Source organism: Cyprinus carpio, chromosome B25 (assembly GCF_018340385.1).
Source record: "Cyprinus carpio isolate SPL01 chromosome B25, ASM1834038v1, whole genome shotgun sequence".
Lineage (NCBI taxonomy): Eukaryota > Metazoa > Chordata > Actinopteri > Cypriniformes > Cyprinidae > Cyprinus > Cyprinus carpio.
The window spans coordinates 17,432,263-17,443,838 of NC_056621.1; the positions used below are offsets into that span (position 1 = coordinate 17,432,263).

Consider the following 11,576-nt stretch of genomic DNA (forward strand, 5'->3'; position numbering starts at 1 on the left):
GTGTGCAGTAAAGCAAGACTCACTGTATTAAAATATACATTTATTAGAAAACATATTTCTGTAATGTCAAGACAAGCCAGTCATAAACAGATGTTGAAAAAACAATCTATCGTGTATCATGCATGAATCGAAATGCTTGGGTCACTCCACACTATTATAAATAAACAACACTGACACAGCAGCAAATTAAATTCTATCCATTCACAATTATATAATTCATGTATTCAAGTCCTGTATTAAACATTGATAGTGCAAACCTTAAATATTAGACAAAGTCCTTTGATTAAATTGAAATGAAACCATTGCAAACGAAAGCGTTATAATAAATGACATCATGTGGTCTTGAGGAGTTTGATGAGTGTCTCCAGCTTCATGGCGGTGTTCAGATCTCCCTGAACTCTCAGTCTGCCGCTGCTGTAGGCGTCGAACGGTTGCAGGCCGCCCTCAAACATGGCCAACAGATCCTGCTCGCTCATGCACAGAGAAACATCCGGCTCCTGCGGCGAGACGCCCACTCCACACGATCCAGCACCTCCACACAGACACAGCATTCAGAGCATTTTACACAAAACTGTCCCTAAACTGGCAAATCAACCCAAATCTTAATATGTGGTTACTCGTTAATTTAATAATGTAAATTGAGCACCAGACGATGTTAAATCCCAATATGAGACGCATATCTGAGGAAAAATGCATTGCTGGTTGGCGCCACCTAGCGTGCCGGCGTGAATTAGCAGATCAATCGTTTCACACTCGGTGTGAAAGCAACGTTCGTCTGCAATTCGCCTCACTTTTTCGCATCGCGGTCAGTGTGAAATGGCCTTAAGTCTTACTCAAATGTACATTTTAGATATCATATTTAGTCACCCATGTCCTATTTTTGTTTAAGTCAATGAAATGTATGAGCATTTTAGTCAGGTTTTAGTCAAATTTTCATCATGCTGTATAATAGTTCAACTGATCAAAATTTATTGTCATCTCGTCTTGATCTCGTCTTATTCATGGGAAAAAAGTTCATCATTGAACATTTTTCGTCATAGTTTGCGTTAACGAATTTATGCATTCATTAATCTTACCCACTGTTTCATTCAGTAACACATCTGCTTCTGACTTATTTGTGGCTCTTTTCATCACTTTACTGACTATTGGTAGAGTAACATCAGGAGGCTACAGTAGAAAGGGTTTCAGAGATGTTGCAAGCCTGACTCGAACCCAAATCACCTGAATGAACACTCACTAAGCCACAGCTCTGATGTAATATTTTTCCTATGTAGGTTCAGAAAACAGCGCAACAGTTCCGGAAATGAAAATGCCATTAATTTTTTCCATAGGGAAATTATTAACATAGGGATTTTTAACCGTAAAGGTCTGAAATTTTGTATGCTTTTTTATTTTTTTAATATGTATATAACTTTTATTCATTTTAATTCTGTTTAGTTGTAGTTATTTTAGTACATCAAGTTAAACTAACTGAAAATGAGAAATGTTGCCCTGAAAAGAAGGTTTTTATAATGCATTTTATTTCAGTTGCGGTTTATTTTATTTCAAGAAATGCAAAAAAAATGTATGGTAAACAGTGTTTTTAATTCTCTCAGTCTTACCTTGTGTCAGGTCTACGTAGTAGCAGTTGTTCTGTCCAGAGTCAGTGGTGATCTGAAAGCGGTAGCAGGCTTGCACCTGATGAACCAGCTGCTCTGACAGCACGGAGCGGACCGCATCCATCAGTCCATCCACACGACTGACCCTCACAGCTGCAGCTGGACGCAGCTCATCTGTGAAACTCACAGAATCTGAAGAGACCACAAAATGAGATTCTGTTTATCATGCTGGTTTGAAAAAATAGGGCATCATAGATGCATTTACATTTAATTATTTGGCAGACACTTTTATCCAAAATTGACTTAAAATTGAGAAACACAGCAAGCAAATTATTACTGATTAGGGGTGTAACGTTACACGTATTCATACCGAAAATTTTCGGTACGGGTCTTTCGGTTCGGTGCGCATGTGTACCAAACAAATCGTTCCATTTTTTAAGGAAATTCAGACAATAAATGCTGTTTTGATGATCTTTGATGTGGCGCGGCATATTGCCTAAAAAAGCGGGATTTATACTTTCGCCTGGCTCCGCTTCGCAAGCCTCCATTGACTGCGCACGCACCTTCCCTAACGGACGAGGCTTTTATACTTGTCGCGTTTGCCATTGTATTATTCTTTGAAACGACGGGGCAACGAGGAGTAATTGTCCTCTAAAACCGTCGGGAATCACCAGTGAGAAGAAGTCATTTGCCGGTACAAGTCTTGTGATGAATTAATAAATTCTTTATGTACAAACTTAAAAAAATCTTAAACTATTGGCTGTATATCGCATCAAACACAAGATAACTTTAAGCAAACAGTGTATAATTAGTATCTAAATAAATTCTAATTCTATTTTTAAACTATACAAATAAAACATACTTCAAATAAAAAGCCTTGAACAAACTATGCAAAAAACAATAAACAAAAAAAAAAACTATGCATTGTTTTCCATCAAAAAGCACCTAATGGGGTTTGAACTTCACATTAAACTGCTTCTGTTTCACACAAATGCTGGCACAGACATGCATGTTCGGCTCGAATCGCCCTGAACTCGTGCATCTACGGATGCGGAGCTGCGTGGAAAGTTACAAAAAATGCCGTGCACACCGCCACGCGAAATGAGTTTGCACGCACTCAAAGTGAACTTCTGGAAACACCGTGATGACGACATATTTTCCACACGCACCCAATCGAACTTTTGGACGCGTCGAATACAAATCAGCCTTAAAGGTGCTGTATGTAAGATTTTGACTCTACTAAAGCATAAAAATACCATAATATGTTTGCAGATATTTAAGAAACATGCTACGTTAACATACTTGTTTATCTGGAAAACAATGCTACAGTCAGTTATTCTCCTTTGAAAATGTGCGTTCCAGCCGGAATGTCGGTGTTTGTTTTGGTTTATGAAACCCGCCCACTGCCAGTTTACCCAACTGTATTTCAGCACCTTGGGTTGCCAATTGGCAGAAAACACAGCGTATTTCATTTCTTTTATCGTCAAGTGCACTCGTTCCTGTTTGTGTCGTCAATCTGGCAACCTGCGTGCGTCAAGTCTGAGAAGGACGGCCGTGTGAAAAAAAAACCCCTCTCCAATATTTAGAATTTGGACTGCAATACCTAGTTCAACCACTCGGTGTCAATCCTACAAACAGCACCTTTAAGTTCTAACGGAGTGCAGATAGGCATATTTTTATCCCTAAGAAAATTGTAATTATAATTTAATTTATTTAAAGAAAGAGCATTTTTTTCAGTAAACCGTTTAAAAAAAAAAGGAAAAAAAGCTATTTATGTTTAGTTTTGTTCCTCTTGCTGTACCGAAACCATACCGAACCGTGATGTCAAATCTGAGGTACGTACAGAAGCGTCATGTTTGTGTACCGTTACACCCCATTACAGATCCAAGCAGCCTAACCATCACCTTGACTGGATTGGGCCGCAGCCGTCTGGCTCAGGAAGTGCATTGCGAGCTGCTGTATGGGTCCAGTGAGTCCTTCCAGCCCAGGGACAGACGGGGGCATAATGACGTGCCCCGCGTGACCCCCGTCCGGTTCCCTGAGCACCCCCTCCAGGATCAGCTCCACACGGTCCACCTCCAGCCCCCACGGCTTCGTCATCTCATTCATGTCCATCTGCAGCACACAGGCATTTCAAAGCTTAAAGAGACAGTGCACCCAGAAATAAAAGTTTGCTGTTAATTCACTCCACCTCAGGCCATCACGACGAACTACCCCTTTAACTTTAAAAATCCTGGAATATAGTGGATCAACGTGTAATATTTCTTATTTGTCTCTCACCCCGAGATGTTCTCCTAGTTTGATCCTCTCGGTCTGTATCTCTCTCAGGGTTTTTTTGCTCAGGGTCTGCATCATGGCGTTCTGTGCGGTGAGGCGGGTGGAGGCATTCAGATCCTGCACCGCCACCACGGACATCACCGGACTCCAGATCCGGAACTGGATATCCGCTCCAACCGACACCAGACCACCGTCTTTGGTGGTGACCTTTTTGGCCGGGAAAATTGTGTGAAATCTCAAAATACTTGGTTTGTAGAAAGATGAGTTTTTAAATGTATTTGAACTTGTTTCACTGTACCTTGCATGGTGGGACGCTGAAGGCTCTGGTCCGCAGGTCAACTCTCTGCCACTGATCAATGAAAGGCAGAACCAGAACCACTCCTGGACCTTTAGGAGGACGGATCCGGCCCAGACGAAAAACAACAATCCTCTCATAGTTCGGTACAACCTAAAAACAATACTGTATATTTAAGAAGCACTTTTAAAAATGCAAAAACTCTCCTAAAAATGCGCTCCGAACTGACCTTTAGGACAAACCATCCAGATATGGGAAAAGTTATGAAGGTAACTAGGAAAACCAGGAACGTTACGATCAAGTTGCAAATCCAGGACAACAATCCCTGAGATCTATCTGTTTTGAAAAGAGTAAAATTATTAATGATCAAAAAATTATAAGTATTATATAATGTATAAAAACATATATAATCTGTTCATATATAATCTGTTCAAATCATATTACTATTCACTATATATATATATATATATATATATATATATATATATATATATATATATATATATATATAACTACTGAATAATATATAGAAAAAAAAATATATAACTACTGAATAATATATAGAAAAAAATATATAACTACTGAATAATATATAGAAAAAATATAAATATAACTACTGAATAATATATAGAAAAAAATATATAACTACTGAATAATATATAGAAAATATGTATATATATATATATATATATATATATATATATATATAACTACTGAATAATATATAGAAAAAAAATATATAACTACTGAATAATATATAGAAAATATATATATATATAACTACTGAATAATATATATATAAAAAATATATATATATATAACTACTGAATAATATATAGAAAAATATGTATATATATATATATATATATATATATATATATATATGCATATATAACTACTGAATAATATATAGAAAAAATATATATAACTACTGAATAATATATAGAAAAAAATAAATAACTACTGAATAATATATAGAAAATATATATATATAACTACTGAATAATATATAGAAATATATATATATATATATATAAAACTACTGAATAATATATAGAAAAATATGTATATATTATTACAATATAATAATAAGATATATATATAGAGAGAGAGAGAGAGAGAGATAATATAATAGTAATATAATACAAAAATGTATTATTATATTGATAAATACACACACACATATACATTTTATATATAACTATTGTATATATAAATAACAAAAGAATAAAAATATTATAAATATTATTTCATAGCATAACGTTACAATTTAGCATTATAATAGTATTACATTGGTTAAGTATGAATCACTCACACACACACACACACACACACACACACACACACTGTTCTAAGCTATAGTCATATTTACTTATTTAATATGTGCTCCGTAAAGTGTGTGACCGTGTAGTGAATACCTGTAAAGTCGTTCTGAGAGACCTTAGGCACATAATCAAACGAGAGTCCTCTCTGATCGTAATTACTGTGAGTGAGTGCAGCATGAGATGAAAACAGTCCAGGAGTGTCACTGTACACTGAATCTCTCTGCGACAGACACTGATACTCATAACCTGAAGACTTCCCAAACATTGTCACGCCGTGCCAGAAGAGATCGCTCCCTCTGTGATGGCTGTGACCTGATATTATTGTTATTTTGCGCTCAGTCCATGGCGAGACAGACAAAAACAAGAAGCACTTCCGCGTTTTGCGACGTCTACTGTGACGTCATGTGCTGAGGGCCAGTGAAACGGCGCCCTCTAGAGTACCGGAAGTGACATGCATCACGGTTGGAAAGGTAATTTCATCATTAAAAAGAATTGCTTCCGCAAATAAAATTGAATTCATAAAGATTAATCATATATTTTATTTATACGTCCTACAAATATGAGGCATATCTTTCAGCTTTCACAAAAGTGCCCCCTTCAAAAGGGGTATTTGTTAACAATTTCTTGTAAACTGATCATTAAACATATTCTAAATAATATTGCATTATAATGGCCTTGACAGGCAACTTGCATTCTCAACATAAACAGGCTGTGCCAAATATCTGAGATTCCAAATAATGGAGATGCATAGCAATATTATAGGTATAAAAACTACAGTAACACAAATAAAAAGAGACATACAAAATCACACAATGAGACAAAATAAGCAACTTATGCAAAAGAATAATGTAGCTTACATGCATTAGGCAGATTCATTGGCATCGTAACTAGCATGGCAGTAAAGCAAAGCACCTAAATTCTTGAGGATTTCATTCCTCTAAAAACAGTCTTTCAGAAAGAGCGCCTCAGTTTTTGAACATGTCACACAGTAGTTTCTCCATGGGCGTGTTCCCGATGGTTCTCTGGAAGAAAAGTTGCTCGATTCTTTCCGAACTCACGAAGTGAAGGGATGGAAGGAGAAGCATTAGCCTGCCAAACCTAAGGAAAGAGATAAATAAGAATAGTTTGCATTAGTTGTGTCCACTCTCAAAAATACAGTTTAACTTCTTTATGCAAATGCATCCCAGACAGCAAGCAGTTTCGGCCCAGACCCGGTCCACATCTGGCCTGCATGGATTTCACATGAGCCAAATGTGGGACGAATCTGGGCCAACTGAGATGCTTGTATATTTGCTCACCTGGCGACTTGACTTGGGTAAAGAGTGTGGCTATGTTGAGCTAGCAGCACTTGGGACTGATCTTGTAGGTTCTCCACCTGTTCTGGATCTTTAAGTCCTCGTGTTTCTGTTACAGAATACGAAGATTACTCACCCAGAACAACATTTATACCCCACTAGCTCAGTGCTTGTAATGTAGGGTATCATTTATGCCCCCTTATGGGAAGAAGAGGGAAAAACCTACCTGGTTTAAACAAAACAATGGCTTTCAAGCATGCAAACTCAGTCGGATCCACTTGCAGGGGCTTAAAGCGGCTGAACACTTCTTGCAAGACCCTCACATCCGAGGCCAAGGGGCTTCCCTTGCCCTGTCCTGGGGGTGAGAGGTCCGGCAGGGACAGCAGGGGGCAGTTGTCCAGAGGTAGCGACCACTGAATTGCACACAGAAGAAACAGCTCGCTCCATGCTTCCTCAAGTAGAATCACTTAATTCACAAAGAGCACTGGGTTAAAATTTATGAATCTTCAATTTGTAAATTGAAGTTAGGCAGATTAATCAACAATATTTGCTATTTTGAACGGCACTTGCAGATTATTGTACCTACCGATTATACAGTATATCTGAAAAAACAACGTAACTATGGTATCTTTGGCTTGAAATCCCTCTGTTTCTGGATTAACATATCAGAAAATACTCATCTGGTGGTAGTAGAGTGAGGAATAATAGACTCTCACCTGGTCTCTGAACGGTAGATGGGAAAACACCGGCAAGTTCTTTGCCCATTTAACAGACATGAAGAGCAGGCGGGCTGAGGTTTCATATACACTCTCTGGTCCACGTGAGGGGTAGAGAGCACTGCAGTACTCTGGAGAACTCCTTTCGGGTTCATTACTGGTCACATCGATGTTCTCATCCACTGTAAACACAGTTGAAAAGGACAGCTTAGACCAGCATAAACTTCCCTGCTGCTCCAGGCTAGTACAGTGACATTGGTCTTGCTGGCAGACCAGCATAAACCTAAGGCACTATTGCCTCGCTATCTAGTCAGTCAATGACTTATCAGGTAGCATTACACTGTCAGAATATAACTGTAAGGAAAGTACCCTTAAAAGGACATCTTTGTACCTCATTTACCCCACACCTTTTAGGGGTATTTAAGGTACAAAGATGTCCCTTTAAGGGTAATTGTCTAGAGATAGTTGTTATACTCCTAAAGGTACAGTAATATTCTGTGTACTGTATGAGGTACACAGTACTTTAGAGAAGTGGTATGTACTCTTAAGGTACTAATATGCACCTTTCGGGTCAAATAAGTTACAAAGTTGGCCCTTTTAAGGGTACACTCTCAGCTACAAAAGCTGTAATTCTACTGTACATTTTCAAAAGGTACTAAATTGCACTTTTTAAGTACCAAAATGCACCATTTAGGTACTAATATGAAGTGTTGGGGGTAGTGCATTACAAGTAACTTGAGTTATGTAATCCGATTACTTTTGTCAAGTAACTAGTAAAGTAATGCATTACTTTTAAATTAGTTACTTTTTCAAAGACAAAACGCAAGTTACTTTGTTTTCCCATTTATTTACTGACACCTCTCCTGTCCTTTGTTGACAGTAAGTGCCTGAGGCTTATTAATTTCACTTTTAGCATGAAAGGGCCATTACAGTTGCCAAAAATATAACTTTTTGTTGTTGTTATTAAAAATAAATAAGCAAGCCCAGCTCAGGTGACAAAAAGTAACACTAAAGGAAAGTAATGCATTACTTTCGATAAAAAATAACTGCATAACGTAATTAGTTAATTTGTAACACAATATTGTAATGCATTACTTTTAAAAGTAACTTTCCCCAACACTGCTAATATGCACCCTTTAGGGATAAATAAGGTACAAATGTGTGCCTTTTGTACTGGTACTGTACCACCTCAGTGATTGTACCCCTAAAAGTGCATTTTTTGCACATTTTTTTCTGAGTGTAGAGAGGTTTCAGGCTGCCTTCTATGGCACCATAACATCATAAGTACATCTACAACAAATTCAAATTCAAGGTTTTGGACATAGGCATGGTGATTTGTATTTTCTAGTTTGACCAAGGTGGTGTCATTCCTTACCGTCCTCTGGTTCCAGCTTGGCGCAGGTCTCAGCCGTCATCAGGCTGGCCATGAAGCGATGTCCATTCTTGGGACTGTTGGAGTGCTGGCTAGTATCTGTGGAGCTGATGCTGGAACTGATGGAGGAGCCCAGCAGTGGGCGGTTGATCACAGTGCAGGTGGACGAGGAGGTGGGCTCCAGGGTGGTGGTGAGGTGTTCCTTGTCCTTGTCCATATCCAGTGTGTCTAATCTGACTTGAGCGGTGCTGCGGGGCTGACGCTCATTCTGAACAGCTGAGAGGAGATGGACGGAAAGGTTTAGAAAGTGAAGACAATGAGGAAGAAGATGATTATTTTAAGAAGTTGACTCACCTTCCTTGTTCATGCCAGCTTGAAGGCATTTCTTTAGGCGACAGGCCTGGCATTGATTCCGATGGGCTTTGTCCACGGGACACATGCCTGTACCAGCTTGACATCTGTAAATTTCAGTATCAGGAAGGTTAGGGTAGATTCTACCTTTAAGCTTCTCTGCTACCAACTTTGAACACTCTCAGAAAAAAAGGTACAAAAGCTATCACTGGGGAAAAGCTGTACCTTTTCAAAAGGTACTAATATGTAAACCTTAGGTACAAATATGTTCCTTTAAGGTACTACAATGCACCCTTTATGGGTAAAGAAGGCACAAAGGTGTAGCTTTTGAAAGGGTACCATCCCATTGACAGCTTTTTTCTGAGAGCAAATATGCAAGGTGTTTTCTCACCTATAGATGAGTCTGCGCCTCACACTGCGCTTGAAAAAGCCACTGCAACCATTGCAAGCATATATCCCGTAGTGTTTCCCACTGCTGGTGTCAGAACACACTTTACAAAGAAGTCCAGAGTTCAGGATCTTGCCAGGAGTGGGGCTTTTACCTGGGAAAGCATAGGAAACAACTATTTGTTATTCCAAGTCGCAATTGCTTATTCCCAATCCAATCATTAGGAGTTGATAATAACAAGACAGCATTTACTTGGCATGCCATACTTGCTAAAGTAAACCTTGCTTGAAAATATTGTATTTTATACCAAAAAGTTTAAAGGGTACTTGCTTGCAAGAGTCTTTACCACTTTTTGCAAGCTAAACTGAAGAAGCAGTTACTCACCATCTTGGCTGTCATCCGTAGAGTTGCTCCTGGAAGACTCTGTTGGTGATGCAAATGGTATCATGAACATTTCTGACATTGGATCCTCCATTCAATGGAGTGTAGAAGTGTACCCTCAGAAGAATTTGGCTTTTGGGGCCAAACTATTTTTCCCAGGTAGGTTGACTGGAATCCTAGAGGGTCCTCCAAGAGATCCGTCCAGTCCTGAGAATTGTGCCAATGCTAGTCCTTCAGCCTCTATCCTGATGGTCCTTTTTTGACTCTGGGTTTCTCTGACGTCTAGAACTGCTTGTTTGATGCTTTTGTGAAGAGCAGTGAGATATGTCACCTCCTCCTGGTGCTGGACAGTGAGTGACTCTGAGGCTACCGTGGGCTCCCTAAAAGAAGACAAAGGGATTAGCAGCAAGCGCTGTGTAAGCAAGTGCCTATTTGCCATCCTCTTAATCTTTACTGTCCATCTAGGGGTGGGTCAATCAGTCACACTCAGTAGCATTAGCTCCATCCAAAACAAGTGTGGAGAAAATGAACAAACAAAGGATTGGGGTTGAGTCATAACTCTCTATCTCTATCTATCGCTCTCTCCTTCTCATCTCTTCTCTTTTGAGGTTTTCCCACAAAACTGCTTGACTTCAAGACTTTCGTTAGTCGGGTGACTTGGCTACAAGTGGTTTCTAAGTTTCAGAAATCAATATTGATTTCATGGTTCTACACCTGTTTCTGCTATGACCAGTGATCCATAAGGAAATTACTTACTTTTGACTACACATAACACCAGATATAAAGGAATGCTAACATCAGTCTATATCTATAATTTTTGATGTGTAACTATTTATTCGTATGAAAATCTTATTTCTTTTCTACAGTACATAGGCTTTTAGTGAACATCTGCTAGGGGATTCTTCCCTAAAGTTTTGTGGTATTTCATCATTGTTTAATCCTCAACTGTCCAACAGTAACGATGAGGCAATGCTAATCTCTGCTGGCTCCAGTTAGCCAAATCTGCTGGATTTACGTCTTGTCCTTACTCAAAAAATGATGTGCAGTAATGTGTCCAACAATGACTGACTGTTGCATGTCTGTCTGTCTATCTATCTATCTATCTATCTATCTATCTATCTATCTATCTATCTAATAACATTTTAGCTTTTTTAGATTTTACATAAATAGTCGGTGTAACAAAAAAACTTAGTTAATATAAATGTGTAAATAATAATTATAAAAAAAATGGATAAAATAATATTAGTATAAAATAGCATATGTTTTACAACTCATTCCATGTGCACTTGCATTTTGTTTGTTTATTGTGTTAATATTTTTTATTCTGTATTTAAGTTAAAATAATTTTTAATTAAAGTTAAATAAATTTTTGTGTACTCTGTTTACCTTTTTATGTACAGCGTTGTCCTTTTAATTTCAATAAATTTATGATTTACTCAACTAAAGTCAACTGATATATAATCATGAATAATGTACCTAAACAAGAAATATATATTTTTTAATATTTTAAGGAAAAAAAAGTAATATCCTAAAACAAGAAAAAAGTAATATAGAGAAGTCCAAGAATATATATATATA

At 37.9% G+C, this 11,576-nt stretch overlaps 2 protein-coding genes across 2 annotated transcripts; both read right to left on the bottom strand.

Annotated features, from left to right (window-relative positions):
* Positions 1-23: 23 nt before the first annotated feature.
* stoml1 (stomatin (EPB72)-like 1) lies at positions 24-5,896 on the bottom strand. The gene is made up of 7 exons (XM_019126266.2): positions 5,589-5,896; positions 4,400-4,506; positions 4,174-4,323; positions 3,879-4,082; positions 3,503-3,713; positions 1,602-1,790; positions 24-532 (listed from the first exon to the last, which is right to left on the bottom strand). Exons 1-7 carry the CDS (start codon positions 5,758-5,760, stop codon positions 333-335), a joined length of 1,233 nt encoding a protein of 410 aa, XP_018981811.2. The 5' UTR covers positions 5,761-5,896; the 3' UTR covers positions 24-332.
* A 118-nt stretch (positions 5,897-6,014) lies between these two features.
* Positions 6,015-10,408, bottom strand: LOC109045083 (photoreceptor-specific nuclear receptor-like). Its single transcript, XM_042752736.1, has 8 exons — positions 10,002-10,408; positions 9,621-9,771; positions 9,233-9,336; positions 8,882-9,154; positions 7,507-7,688; positions 7,017-7,257; positions 6,794-6,899; positions 6,015-6,593 (listed from the first exon to the last, which is right to left on the bottom strand). The coding sequence occupies exons 1-8, from the start codon at positions 10,090-10,092 to the stop codon at positions 6,461-6,463; spliced, it is 1,281 nt and encodes a 426-aa protein (XP_042608670.1). The 5' UTR covers positions 10,093-10,408; the 3' UTR covers positions 6,015-6,460.
* Positions 10,409-11,576: the final 1,168 nt, after the last annotated feature.